We start from the raw sequence: 12460 nt of genomic DNA, 5'->3' as shown, positions 1-12460 counted from the left end.
AGCTTTTTGTTGCTGGTAATATGTACAAACGGTTTTAGTGGCTTCTGTTGTTTCTTTGGATCTCCTCCGGATTAATAGTGCACTATTAAGATGAATTCTCCTTTGAGGACAGGTGATTCCGGTGGAGCGCTGTGGCTTCCAGCCTCCGTTTACCGGATAGTCTGATAACTTGTAAATTTCACCTTCAAGTAGTTTCCACTCCTTGACTGCAAAACCCCAGTATGATGTTCCTTTCGGAATCTCCCAATTGCCGGGTTGTCCATGCTGTTGGGTGTTTTATATGTCCCGGACTCTTTGTCAGCTGGTAGGTTTTATTTTCGAGACATTCCTCTTACCATATATTTCAATTTTATTATTAGTCAGTCTTTAAATTCAAATACATTTTTATCTTATCGCTAAATGCTTAAAATAATTATACTTATACAATAGTCACTAGGATTATTACACTACAATTGAGGTTATTATTCTTATTGTCCTAATACATCCTCTCATGTTTCATATTTGTGTTGTTCATGTCTAACCTAGTTTTTTATATACAATATTGGATGATAGTAATTGCTATTCTTACTAGGGGGAATGAATGTTTCCATATTAACTAAGACATTTTGGCATACAGTCATTTGTAAGGGCAGAAATAAAAACCCGTTTGCAGTAAAATACATTTTGCTTAAGGCTTAGTATATATTTGTTGCTAAAACCTGTAACATACTGTACATAAGAATTAGAATTTTATTTCACCTCTATTACGCCAAGTCTTTAAATTTATTAGATATCGAATACCTTAAGTTTATTCACATTAACCATTTGCAATCTGGTGTTCTATGTATCCTTCTACAATCCTATGTTCTATTGACCGCCCACAATGTGGTAACTAAGGGGATAATTATTTCACTATATTTAAATTAGTATAGGGTATTTTTTGGTGAGGTTTACTCTCCCTAGTTCGACATTATATCCTCATATACCCTCTCCAGTTTTAGATAGGTGTCTGTATGTGTACCTGCATATACATACAATTACTCGTATACATTTATCTGTCTGCATTTTTATGTAGGTACAGGTGTACATACACCTTAATTTCAAGTTTAGTGTTTTCATGATTTTAATAGTTGTTTAGTGATGTCTGTCGGACATGATCCGCTGAACATGTTGTACAGACACTTGATAAATCAGCCCCTTAGTGTCTATAAAACAATGGGAGCTGCCATGTTGTAACTTAGGTTACCTTCTCTGCTGTGGCCACTTAGAGACAGTTATAAATAGTTCACTAGAGTGTGCAGCCAATGGCTGTGGGGAATATAACAGTGTTCTGTACTTCCATTTCTAACAAGAACTAAAAAGCTCACAATTTCAGAATGGAAAAGGGTACAAAATAAATAAGTATATTGTAAAGGTTTTTTTGTATTTATATATATATATAAATATATATATATATATATATATATATATATATATATATATATATATATATATATATATATATATATATATATATATGATTTATAATTGTATATTACCATATCAAAGAGTTTAATGTCCCTTTAAAGTCTATGGTAAATTTTGTAGATAAATCAGCTGGTAAGTATGATCAGAACCAATACTGCACAGTTGGTTTCAACTTAAAGTTACACAATTGTTGCTTTACATGTTTTTGAGACAAAAAATATTTTTGACATGTTTAAATACTGCTGTTTCATAAAATAGTTTTTTTGTTGAGTACGCTATAGCCAGAGTGACAGATTGATTTGTTATCTAAGACTAAAGAGAAATTTCATGGAACGCTGTGAAGTACCAAACTACGGAAATTAAAAAAAAAATGCTTTAATTAGTAATTGTAGAATTTTAGAATCTTATTTTATAAAAAAAATAACAGAGGCTCATTGTCTCTTCTGCGTGCTTGTTAGTATATTAATATTTTCTCTCTAGTGACACATAGTGGTAAATCATTGGAATTACACATAAAAAGTAACCATTATAGAAAACTCACCTGCAATCGAATTTAAAGGGATATGAAACCCAAAATATTTATTTCATGATTCAGATAGAGCATGCAATCTTAAACAACTTTCTAATTTACTGCTATTATCAAATGTTCTTCGTTCTCTTGGTATCTTTTGTTAAAAAGCAGGGCTGTAAGCTTGTGTCTGGAGCAATATACAGTATGGCAGCAGTTTTGCAAGAAAGTTATTCATAAGCAAGAGCACTAGATGGCAGCACTTTTTCCTGTCATGTAGTGCTACAGAGCCCTACCTAGGTATCTCTTCAACAAAGAATATCATGGAACAAAGCAGATTTGATCATAGAAGTATTTTTTTAATGGTATTCTCTGTCTGAATCACAAATAATATTTTTAAGTTTCATATCCCTTTATTTTTCCAGAGGACACACTGCAGTGTAGAATTTATTCAATTTGACAAGGGCAGATATTACGTAACTGTCTTGTTTTTTGTTTTTAGTTCCCCCTAAAGCTTGTGAGGAAATGGAGAAAGAGCTGCATAATATTACCTTAAAACAGGTGAGTATTAGAGGGAAATGATATGGTTCCTGACTTAAGTCACATGAAAAACATTAAAATGGCATGGATACATGGACATCATTCAGATAGAGCATACAATTTTATATAACTTTACAATTTATTGCTAGTATATCATTTGTTTTGTTCTTTTTGTATCCTTTGTTAAAAGGACAGTCTACACCTTAGTCGTCTTAAAGTCTTACCTTAGATTAATTTGCCAATAGTTTCCTGCACCTCTTTCTATATCATGTAGCAGTAATGGTAAAAAAATGTTATTTTAAAATGAATATTGTTTCTGGCCAGTTTGAAATGGCTGCCAAGCTCCGCCCACTGATGACTTCACGATCTGGGCTTCATCTGGGCACTCTGCTGAATAGCATTGACAGTCTGTTGAATCAAACTAGTGAGCCTTTTGTGATTGGATGTCATATGCAGCCCAGATCGTGATGTCATCAGTGGGCTGAGCTTGGCAGCCATTTCAAAAGGGCCAGAAACAATATTCATTTTAAAATAACTTTATTACTGTTCATGACGCATGATATAGAAAGGTTGCAGCAGGCGGTTTGCAACTTAATCTAAGGTAAAGACTTTAAGATGACTGAGGTAAAGACTGTCCCTTTAAAAATGATACCTAGGTAGGCTCAGAAGCTGCTGATTGGTGGCTGCACATATATGCCTCTTGTTATTGGCTGTCCGATAGCTCCCAGTAGTGCATTACTGCTCCTTCAACAAAGGATACCAAGAGAATTTGACAAAAGGAGCAATTTGGAAAGTTGAAATTGTATGCACTATCCGAATCATGAAAGAAGGATTTTGGATTTCATGTCCCTATCAGCATTATTCAATTTAGCTGGTGTAATTACTTAAAGGGACTGTAAAAAAAAATGAAAAGGATATAAAGGGATATGAAACCCATGTTTTTTATATGATTCAGATAATTCAGATAGTGCAGCAATTTTAAGCAAGTTTCTAATTTGCTATTATTATAAATTTTTTTGCTCTCTTTATTTAAAAAAGAAGGAATGAAAGCTTAGGAGCCGGCCCATTTTGCACCTAGGTAGCGCTTGCTGATTGGTGGCTTTATTTGGTGCACTTTAAGTAGGTGGTAGGAATATGACATCATATCCCCTGCTTCCCTCACCGATTGGCTGCTGCGTGCCAGAACATCCTGCGGGGAAGCCTGGCAAAGCAAGAGCCAAGATTCTGCAAGAAACGGGCATGGGCACCTCTCAAATGGGGGGGAAGGGGGGCTTTGTTGTGGGTGTGGAGCCAGACAGGGGAGATCTTTGACTGCCCGACTGCCCTACTGGCCCTTTGAAACGCTATTTAGCATTGGAAAGTAATAAAACATTATTTATTCAATCTAACATTAAAAACTAATTCTAAAGTCAGATAAAGAATGCAAATTTTAAAAATATATATATTTCCAATTTTCTTCTATTATCAAATTTGTTTCTTTTTCTTTTGGTATCCTTTGTTAAAGAATAAACATGTGCACGTGTCTAGCATTCTGACAGCAGTGTTTACAACAATAAGGTTGATCCCAAATCTTTTTTTTTATAAAAGCTTATCAAATAGTTTATCTACAAAAATCATTGTGGTAAATTTTGTAAAAGATTGGGATCAACCCCATTGTTTGCTGCAATGTTATACATTGTTGCAAACACTCGGCTAGATTACGAGTTTTGCGTTAGGACCTGTTAACGCTGCTTATTCAGCCTAACACTGCTTTTTTACGCCCACTGGTATTACGAGTCTTGCAGGTTTAGGGTCTCCGCACACTTCTTTGGCATTACCGCAAAACGACTTACGTAAACTTCGTAAAGTCTTTTTTCTATGGGACTTCCATAGCGCCAGTATTACGAGTCTGTCCTGGGAGGCCAAAAAGTGAGCGGTACACCCTACCCCATCAAGATTCGTACCGCATTTTAAAGTCAGTAGTTATGAGTTTTATGTTACAACGCGGTAGCATAAAACTCATAACTAAAGTGCTAAAAAGTACACTAACACCCATAAACTACCTATTAACCCCTAAACCGAAGCCCTCCCACATCGCAAACACTAAAATTAAAATATTAACCCCTAAACCGCTAGCAAACACTAGTTAAATATTAACCCCTAATCTGCCGTCCCTAACATCGCCGCCACCTACATTATACTTATTATCCCCTAATCTGCAGCTCCGGACATTGACGCCACCTACATTATATTTATAAACCCCTAATCTGCTGCCCCCAACATCGCCAACACCTACATTATTTTTATTAACCCCAATCTTCCGCCCCCAATGTCGCCGCAACCTACCTACAGTTATCAACCCCTAATCTGCCGCCCCTAACATCGCTGCCACTATTCTAAATTTATTAACCCCTAAACCTAAGTCTAACCCTAACACCCCCCTAACTAAATTATAATTTAAATAAATCTAAATAAAATTACTATCATTACCTAAATTATTCCTATTTAAAACTAAATACTTACCTATAAAATAAACCCTAAGCTAGCTACAATATAACTAATAGTTTCCATGTAGCTATGTCAGGGTTTATTTTTATTTTACATGCAAGTTTGTATTTATTTTAACTAGGTAGAATAGTTACTAAATAGTTATTACCTATTTAATAACTACCTAGCTAAAATAAATTCAAAAATACCTGTAAAATAAAACCTAACCTAAGTTACAATGACACCTAACACTACACTACAATTAAATAAATTAACTAAATTAAATACAATTAAATAAATTAAATACAATTAAATAAAGTACAAAAAAAACAAACACTAAATTACAGAAAATAAAAAAAAAATGACAGATCTTTAAACTAATTACACCTAATCTAATAGCCCTATCAAAATAAAAAGCCCCACCCAAATAAAAAAAAACCCTAGCCTAACCCTAAACTAAGCTATCAATAGCCCTTAAAAGGGCCTTTTGCGGGGCATTGCCCCAAAGTAATCAGCTCTTTTACCTGTAAAAAAAAAATACAAACACCCCCAACAGTAAAAACCACCACCCACACAACAAACCCCCAAATAAAACCCTAACTAAAAAAACCTAAGCTCCCCATTGCCCTGAAAAGGGCATTTGGATGGGCATTGCCCTTAAAAGGGCAGTTAGCTCTTTTGCCGCCCAAACCCCTAATCTAAAAATAAAACCCACCCAATACACCCTTAATAAAACCTAACACTAACCCCCTGAAGATCGACTTACAGTTCTGAAGACCAGACATCCATCCTCAAGGAAGCAGCAGAAGTCTTCAACGAAGCCGGGAGAAGTCTTCATCCAAGCCAGGTGAAGTGGTCTTCCAGACGGGCAGAAGTATTCATCCAGACGGCATCTTCTATCTTCATCCATCCGACGCAGAGCTTGTCCATCTTCAAGACATCCGACGCGGAGCATCCTCTTCATCCGGAGTTTTCTTACTGAATGACAGTTCCTTTAAATGACGTCATCCAAGATGGCGTCCCTTAGATTCCGATTGGCTGATAGAATTCTATCAGCCAATCGGAATTAAGGTAGCAATAATCCAATCAGAATCTAAGGGACACCATCTTGGATGACGTCACTTAAAGTGATATTCATTCCGAAGAAGACTTCGTTTGAAGAGCATGCTCCGCGCCGGATGTCTTGAAGATAGAGCCGCTCCGCGTCAGAAGGATGAGGATAGAAGATGCCGTCTGGCTGAAGACTTCTGCGCGCCTGGAGGACCACTTCTGCCGGCTTCCTTGAGGACATCTTGCCACTTGGATGAAGACTTCTCCCGGTAAGTGAATCTTCGGGGGTTAGTGTTAGGATTTTTTTAAGGGTGTATTGGGTGGCTTTATTTTTTAGGTTAGGGCTTTGAGCCTGCAATAGAGCTAAAAGCCTTTTAAGGGCAATGTCTATTCACATGCCCTTTTCAGGGCAATGGGGAGCTTAGGTAAGAACTGATTTCTTAAGCTGATTTCATTGGGGCAATGCCCCGCAAAAGGCCCTTTTAAGGGCTATTGATAGTTTAGATTAGGCTAGGGTTTTTTTTATTTTGGGGGGGATTTTTTTATTTTGATAGGGCTATTAGATTAGGTGTAATTAGTTTAAAGATCTGTAATTTGTTTTTTATTTACTGTAATTTAGTGGGGGGTTTTTGTGATTTAGCTATTTTATTTAATTGTATTTAAGTTAGTTAATTTATTTAATTGTAGTATAGTGTTAGGTGTTATTGTAACTTAGGTTAGGTTTTATTTTACAGGTAAATTTATATTTATTTTTATAATATTTAACTAGTGTTTGCGAGGCGGGAGTGCGGCGGTTTAGGGGTTAATATGTTCTAGTGGCGGCGATGTCCGTAGCGGCAGATTAGGGGTTAAAAATGTTATTATAGTGTTTGCGATGTGGGAGGGCCTTGGTTTAGAGGTTAATAGGTAGTTTATGGGTGTTAGTATACTTTTTAGCATTTTAGTTATGAGTTTTATGCTACAGCGTTGTAGTGTAAAACTCATAACTACTGACTTTAGAATGCGTTAGGAATCTTGGAGGTAGAGGGTGTACCGCTCACTTTTTGGCCTCCCAGGACAGACTCGTAATACCAGCGCTATGGAAGTCCCATAGAAAAAAGGGTTTACGAAGTTTACGTAAGTCGGTTTGCGGTAAGGCCAAAAAATTGTGTGGTGCCCCTAAACCTGCAAGACTCGTAATAGCTGCGGTAGTGAAAAAGCAGCATTAGAACCTGTTAACGCTGCTTTTTCAGCTTACCGGAAAACACGTAATCTAGCTGTTAGTTTTTGCTGGAGGTTTACAAACGTCCTTATTTGATTTTATAGTTGTAAATTATTTTTGAGAAGTGTTAAGTTTAACACTGTGCCCAATTTCATTTAATGTTCAGCAACTTGGTAGTTATTTAAAACAAAATTAGCACCTTCAGAGTCTGTTGCTTAGTAACTCTAATGGTATAAAAGTGCATGCAACATTCACCTGTGATCGACTCAGCTGCAATAGTCATGCAAATATAAATATGTAATAAACGATTTCATTTAAATATGTCATTCTCTGGTTTTATAAGTTTATATATTTTCTTCATAACCAATTATATTCTATATATGTCATATTAAATGTCATACTCTTGTTTTATAATTTTTTATATTTTCTTCATAACCAATATCTAAAATTTATAAATATAAATTATTTATAACAATTCAAGATTTAATATATTTTATATTTATAGGTACCTTCAAAATGTAAAATACTAGAGTGAACATCAGTTTACTGAACGTGTCTGTTTTACATGTTTTTAAAACATTTCATATTCTGTAAAACTAGTTGTAAATGGCATTCTGTGCAGCACTACTGGGAGCTAAATGGTGATTGGTGCCTACACACATAAGCCTCTTATTACTGGCTTTCCACTTTGCTTAGATATGCAATCTATAGCAATAATAAAATGCACTAACACATTAGACAATTTTTTGACTTGTACTGTATGTCCCTTTAAGCAATAATTTCCAGAAAATGAGGTTCATAGATTAGACTTCCAATACAGGTGGTAAGGACAAATATTGTAAGGGAATTCAAGAATACTGGGAATTGTTGTGCGACAGAAGGAAAATATAGGCAGACTGGATAGGCCTTTTGATATTTGACATAATTAAAAATATGTGAAATACACTATATGGCCAAAGGTACATACCTTTGGCCATATAGTGTATTTCACATATCACACTTATTATATGAGCTTGCTAAAGATCCTGCTCCAAAACTATAGGCATTAATATGGAGTTGCCCCCTCTCCCCCTTTGTGGCTATAACAGCTGCCACTCTCCTAGGAAGGCTTTTTACAATATATTGTAGTGTGTCTGTGGGAATTTGTGCCCATTCAGCCAAAAAAACATTTGTGAGGTCTCGCACTAATGTTGGATGAGAAGTACAGCTTGCAATTAGCCTTCTAATTCATCTCAAAGGTGTTCAATGGGGTTAACGCCAGGGCTCTGTTCTGTTACGCCAGTTCCTCCACACCAAACTTATCCAACCATGTCTTCATAGACTTTGCTTTGGCCAACCCCATTTCATGAAGCTCCCTACACACAGTTCTTCTGCTGATGTTGCTTCCAGTGGCAGTTTAGTACTCTTTAGTGAGTGGTGCAACAGATCATAGGCGATTTTTACGTGCTTTGTGCTTCAGCACTCTTCAACCCCACTCTAAAAGTTTTTTTATGGTCTACCACTTAGTGAATTGGTTGTTGTTGCTCTTAGACACTTCCAGATCACAATAATAGCACTGTCAGTTGACCAGAGCAGATCTAGTAGGGCAGAAATTGCATGAACTAACTTGTGGCAAAGGTAAATCCTATGGCAGTGCCACTTTTAAAGTCACTGAGCTCTTCAGTATGACCCAGTTTAGTACTACCTATGTGTGTCAAAGATTTAATGACTATGTGCTGAAATGTATGCACCTCTTAGCAATAGGTGTGGCTGAAACACCTGAACTCAATAATTAGTAGGGGTGTTACACATACTTTTGGCCATAAAATGTATTTTTTAAAATTTGGGAAGATATAAGAGTAGTTCCCTATATAAAGGGGCATATTAGAGGCTTCAATATATTCTTACAACTTATTTTTTACCTTTCTTGCAGTCTGTTGGTAAATGGGGTCTGGTTGTTTCTGCCTTTGATGATTTAGACATTGCTCTACATAATATTAAACTTGATCATAGCTGGATTGAAACCAAACTTGTTGATGGTCAGCCCCAAATGATATACTTTGAAATCCGGTGAGTATATTACATATTCTTTTCATGGTCTTGTTCAAACCAGGCTATCATAGTTCCTAAAAATCCTGATTTATCCAATACACACATACACTTCCCAACATGTAAACTTTTAAAACCGTGACCAAGATTAGAGGAGTTGGGTTCAGAGCTTTCTGAAGCAGTATGAGGGTGTGGCTGCGTTTGATTGGTCAGCATTGGAGGCGATCTGTGATTTATCAGGTGGAGCAGGAGTGTTCTGTGAGTGTGGCCTAATATGTAATGAGTGGAGTCATGGAAGGCTTTGTAAGGTAAAATCTCCTGATTCACAGTGACTGAAAGATTCTATAAACTTTTTCTGCCATTATCAAGATGACAATAATTGATACAATTTTTCTCCTTTAGAGAAGGATCATTATCAAAGTCCCTTATAAAAGGTGCTGAAGAAAAAGATGGTCACGTGGAAATTAAAGGTATGTATTTGTCTACCATTGTCTCCATTAGATGTCATGCTGAGGCTTCCCTCTGTCAGTTTGTTTACTTGTATGTGCACTGAACATCAGCTGTACTCTCCTATCACTTTTGCTCGACCTTACCTACCCTCAGACCTATATATATTGGCATATGTGATGTGCACTCGCACTTACTATGATCCATCTTCCAGGTTGCTGGAAACTAATTATATAAAGAAGCATATGACCGCACTCCCTGGATTTTGTGAATACATAAACTCCTTTGGTTTATCTAGTCACTAAATCCAGAGAGTGTAGTCATATGCTTCTTTATATATATATATATATATATATATATATATATATATATATATATATATATATATATATATATATATATATATGTCCAGTAAAGAGCACTCTCACCTTATTCTTCATGTGCCAGGGTGCCAGCGGTTCAGTATATATGACAATAGAAGGCACTCTCTGGTCTTTTTAACAAAATTGTTTATTGAAACAAGCGTGACGTTTCGGGGACACACTGAGGAAGGGGTTTTGTTAAAAAGAGAGTACCTTCTATTGTCATATATACTGAACCGCTGGCACACACGTATTTATATATGTTAGAAATGTGGATTCGGATCCTAATGCGGAAGTAGGCGGCCACTCGTGCCCTTCGGATCTTTTTGTAGCTGGATTGATCAAGTGAAAAATCACCACACTAAGATCTGTGCAAACACGCTTTGGCTGTGACTAACACACAAATTAATTCTAGTAACACACAGAACAGTGATTTGACCACGTTTGACTCCCAGTAGTGCACATCAAGCAATGTTTTTAAACCACCATGTTTCCCAGTAAAAAAAAACCAACTCAGCGGTCATTTTACCCCAGCAGTTAACGTATTATTATTATTATCGGTTATTTGTAGAGCGCCAACAGATTCTGCAGCGCTATTAACAAAGGCGGAGTACAAAAAAAACAGTTATAGGGATCAAATGGGTAGAGGGCCCTGCCAAGAGTCACACTGTTGATCACCTTCTCAAGAGCTGTCTACAACAAACAGCTGGACTCTTAAGCTTACATGCTAGGGGGGTTCAGGGGATAGCAATGGAGGAGAGGAACTGGTATAAAGTAAGGTTAGCGTAGGTTGTATGCATCCCTGAACAGTAGAGTCTTTAGGGAGCACTTGAAGCTTTTAAAACTAGAAGAGAGTCTTGTGGAGCGAGGCAGAGAGTTCCACAAGATGGGAGCCAGTCTGGAGAAGTCCTGTAAACGGGAGTGTGATGAGGTGACAAGAGAGGAGGAGAGTAGGAGGTCTTGAGCAGAGCGAAGGGGACGGGAAGGAGAGTATCTGGAGACAAGATCTGAGATATAGGGGGGAGCAGTGCAGTTGAGGGCTTTGTATGTCAGAGTGAGAATTTTGTGTTTGATCCTAGAGGCAAGAGGAAGCCAGTGAAGAGATTGGCAGAGAGGTGCAGTAGATGAAGAGTGACTTGTAAGGAAGATGAGTCTGGCAGAGGCATTCATTAAGGATTGTAAAGGAGGTAGGCGGTAGATGGGGAGACCAGAGAGGACAGAGTTGCAGTAATCGAGACGGGAGAGGATGAGAGAGTGGATTAAAATCTTAGTTGTGTCTTGTGTAAGGAAGTGTCTAATTTTAGAGATGTTTTTAAGGTTGAAGCGGCAGGCTTTAGCCAAAGACTGAATATGAGGAGTGAAAGAAAGATCTGAATCAAATGTGACCCCGAGACATTGGGCATGCGGGGTAGGGGTAATGATGGAGTTGTCGACAGTTATAGAGAGATTGGGGGTGGAGAGTTTTGAAGGGGGGAAAATAAGGAGCTCAGTTTTGGAGAGATTTAGCTTGAGGTAGTGAGAGGACATCCAGTTGGAGATGTGAGAAAGACAGTTAGTGACATGGGTTAGCAAGGAAGGAGAAAGGTCTGGTGCAGAGAAGTAGATTTGGGTGTCGTCGGCATACAAATGATATTGTAAACCATGGGACTTTATTAGGGAACCTAGTGATGACGTGTAGATTGAGAAGAGAAGGGGACCGAGGACAGAGCCTTCCATGTAGAACAATATTTTAACACCTCCTAAACTGTCAAACAGTTTTTTTTACCATCCTTGGATGCCACTTACACAGAGTTGCACATATACAATGTCACTGCTCTCTGAGCAATATCTGTAATACATAGTGACATAGGAGGCCTTTTAAACTTAGCTGTCGCTCAAAAGACTTTTAAGTGTCCAGTAGTTTTGTATAGATTTTACTAGACAACCTGCTTAAAGGGACATTCCAGTCAAAATTGAAATGCATATAAACGAATTACATATTTAAAAAGAAACATATTTGCAATATACATGTATTAACAAAAATGCCGCACATGTAGAATGCATGCTCCCTTGCAAGTCCTGGGACAGGCATCATGATTGGCTGTACAATTGGATGTGGTTACTGAGGAAATAGATAAAAGGAAATAGATACTGAGGAAATGGTAAAATATCTTGCTTTTTTACATAGAAATATTCAGGTGATATTTTCTATTTTGCATATATGGTGCATCACTTTCAATTGATTCAACATGTGGGTAACATATATTTTATAGATACATACATACGTATATGTTAGCAACTAAACTACATATGAAAAAGGGCTCCATGCAAAATAAATGTTTTTAAACCGCTGTTATCTCTTCTGCTGAGGCAAATTATGGACATATGCAGTAAATTAGCTCCTACATTGATCACTAATCACTGTGTAGCATG

At 37.0% G+C, this 12460-nt stretch overlaps 1 protein-coding gene across 1 annotated transcript in view; it reads left to right on the top strand.

The window, feature by feature from the left end:
- The window catches only part of LOC128667081 (uncharacterized), a 154223-nt gene that overhangs the window by 116159 nt on the left and 25604 nt on the right, over nucleotides 1-12460 (top strand). Inside the window, exons 11-13 of the mRNA XM_053721967.1 lie at nucleotides 2457-2515; nucleotides 9124-9260; nucleotides 9642-9709. Coding sequence (XP_053577942.1) covers nucleotides 2457-2515; nucleotides 9124-9260; nucleotides 9642-9709 — 264 coding nt within the window. The remainder of the gene's footprint in view (nucleotides 1-2456; nucleotides 2516-9123; nucleotides 9261-9641; nucleotides 9710-12460) is intronic.

The sequence above is a fragment of the Bombina bombina genome, chromosome 7 (genome assembly GCF_027579735.1).
Source record: "Bombina bombina isolate aBomBom1 chromosome 7, aBomBom1.pri, whole genome shotgun sequence".
Lineage (NCBI taxonomy): Eukaryota > Metazoa > Chordata > Amphibia > Anura > Bombinatoridae > Bombina > Bombina bombina.
Note: the sequence above shows the minus strand (reverse complement) of the source record. Positions and strands in the feature narration are given on the sequence as shown.